General features: G+C 62.2%; 1 protein-coding gene across 1 annotated transcript in view; it reads right to left on the bottom strand.

The window, feature by feature from the left end:
* Nucleotides 1–722, bottom strand: part of GGCX (gamma-glutamyl carboxylase) — a 7,583-nt gene that overhangs the window by 1,765 nt on the left and 5,096 nt on the right. The window contains exons 11-12 of the mRNA XM_017744688.1: nt 588–722; nt 7–91 (exon numbers count right to left, since the gene is read on the bottom strand). Coding sequence (XP_017600177.1) covers nt 7–91; nt 588–722 — 220 coding nt within the window. The remainder of the gene's footprint in view (nt 1–6; nt 92–587) is intronic.

Here is a 722-nt window from a genome sequence, read left to right as displayed (position 1 = left end):
AGGAACAGAGACACCACTGGGTCCAGCGGGACCCCCGCGGGCGGGGGCTCCCCCAGGATGGGCCGCAGCTCGGGGGGCAACGGGGACTGTTCTGGGGCGGAGGCGGGAGGTGATGGGGATTTTGGGGTCCCTGTGATGCCCCCAGTCTGGTGATGGGAATTGGGGATGTTGCCCTGATCTCCCCACACAGGGAGGGATTGGGGTCCTCCATGATCACCTCAGCCCAGTGCTCACCAGGGGCTGAGGTGATGGGGATTTTGGGGTCCCCATGCCCCCACTGCTGCCCAGGGGATGAGGTGATGGGGATTTTGGGGTCCCTGTGACCCTAGGGCGAAAACTGACAGGGATTTTTGAGGGGTTGTCTTCCCACTACTCAGAAAGACGTGAGGTGCCAGGAACTGGGGGGACCCTGTCATTCCTCCACCCGTGACAGGGATTGGGGGTCGTCCTGGAACCTCCCCCCATGGGGTAAGATGCTGAGGATTTTGGGGTCCCAGAAAGCAAAGTGTCAAGGATTTTGAGATTGCCAGGTGTGAGGTGTTGGGGATTCTGGGGTCCCCAGGGATGAGGTATTTGGGGGTCCTCACCGGTGCCGTTGCGCACACGCTCCCGCAGCTCCCGCAGCTGCGTCAGGTTCCGCTCCAGCTGCAGCGCCGTGGTGTTGACGTACAGGTACATGTAGCACGAGGGCTCCGGGGACACCGTGTGCACCTTGTGGTACT

This window comes from Corvus brachyrhynchos, unplaced genomic scaffold (assembly GCF_000691975.1).
Source record: "Corvus brachyrhynchos isolate BGI_N302 unplaced genomic scaffold, ASM69197v1 scaffold119, whole genome shotgun sequence".
NCBI lineage: Eukaryota > Metazoa > Chordata > Aves > Passeriformes > Corvidae > Corvus > Corvus brachyrhynchos.
The sequence above is the reverse complement of the archived record's forward strand: the minus strand, read 5'-3'. Positions and strand labels throughout refer to the sequence as shown.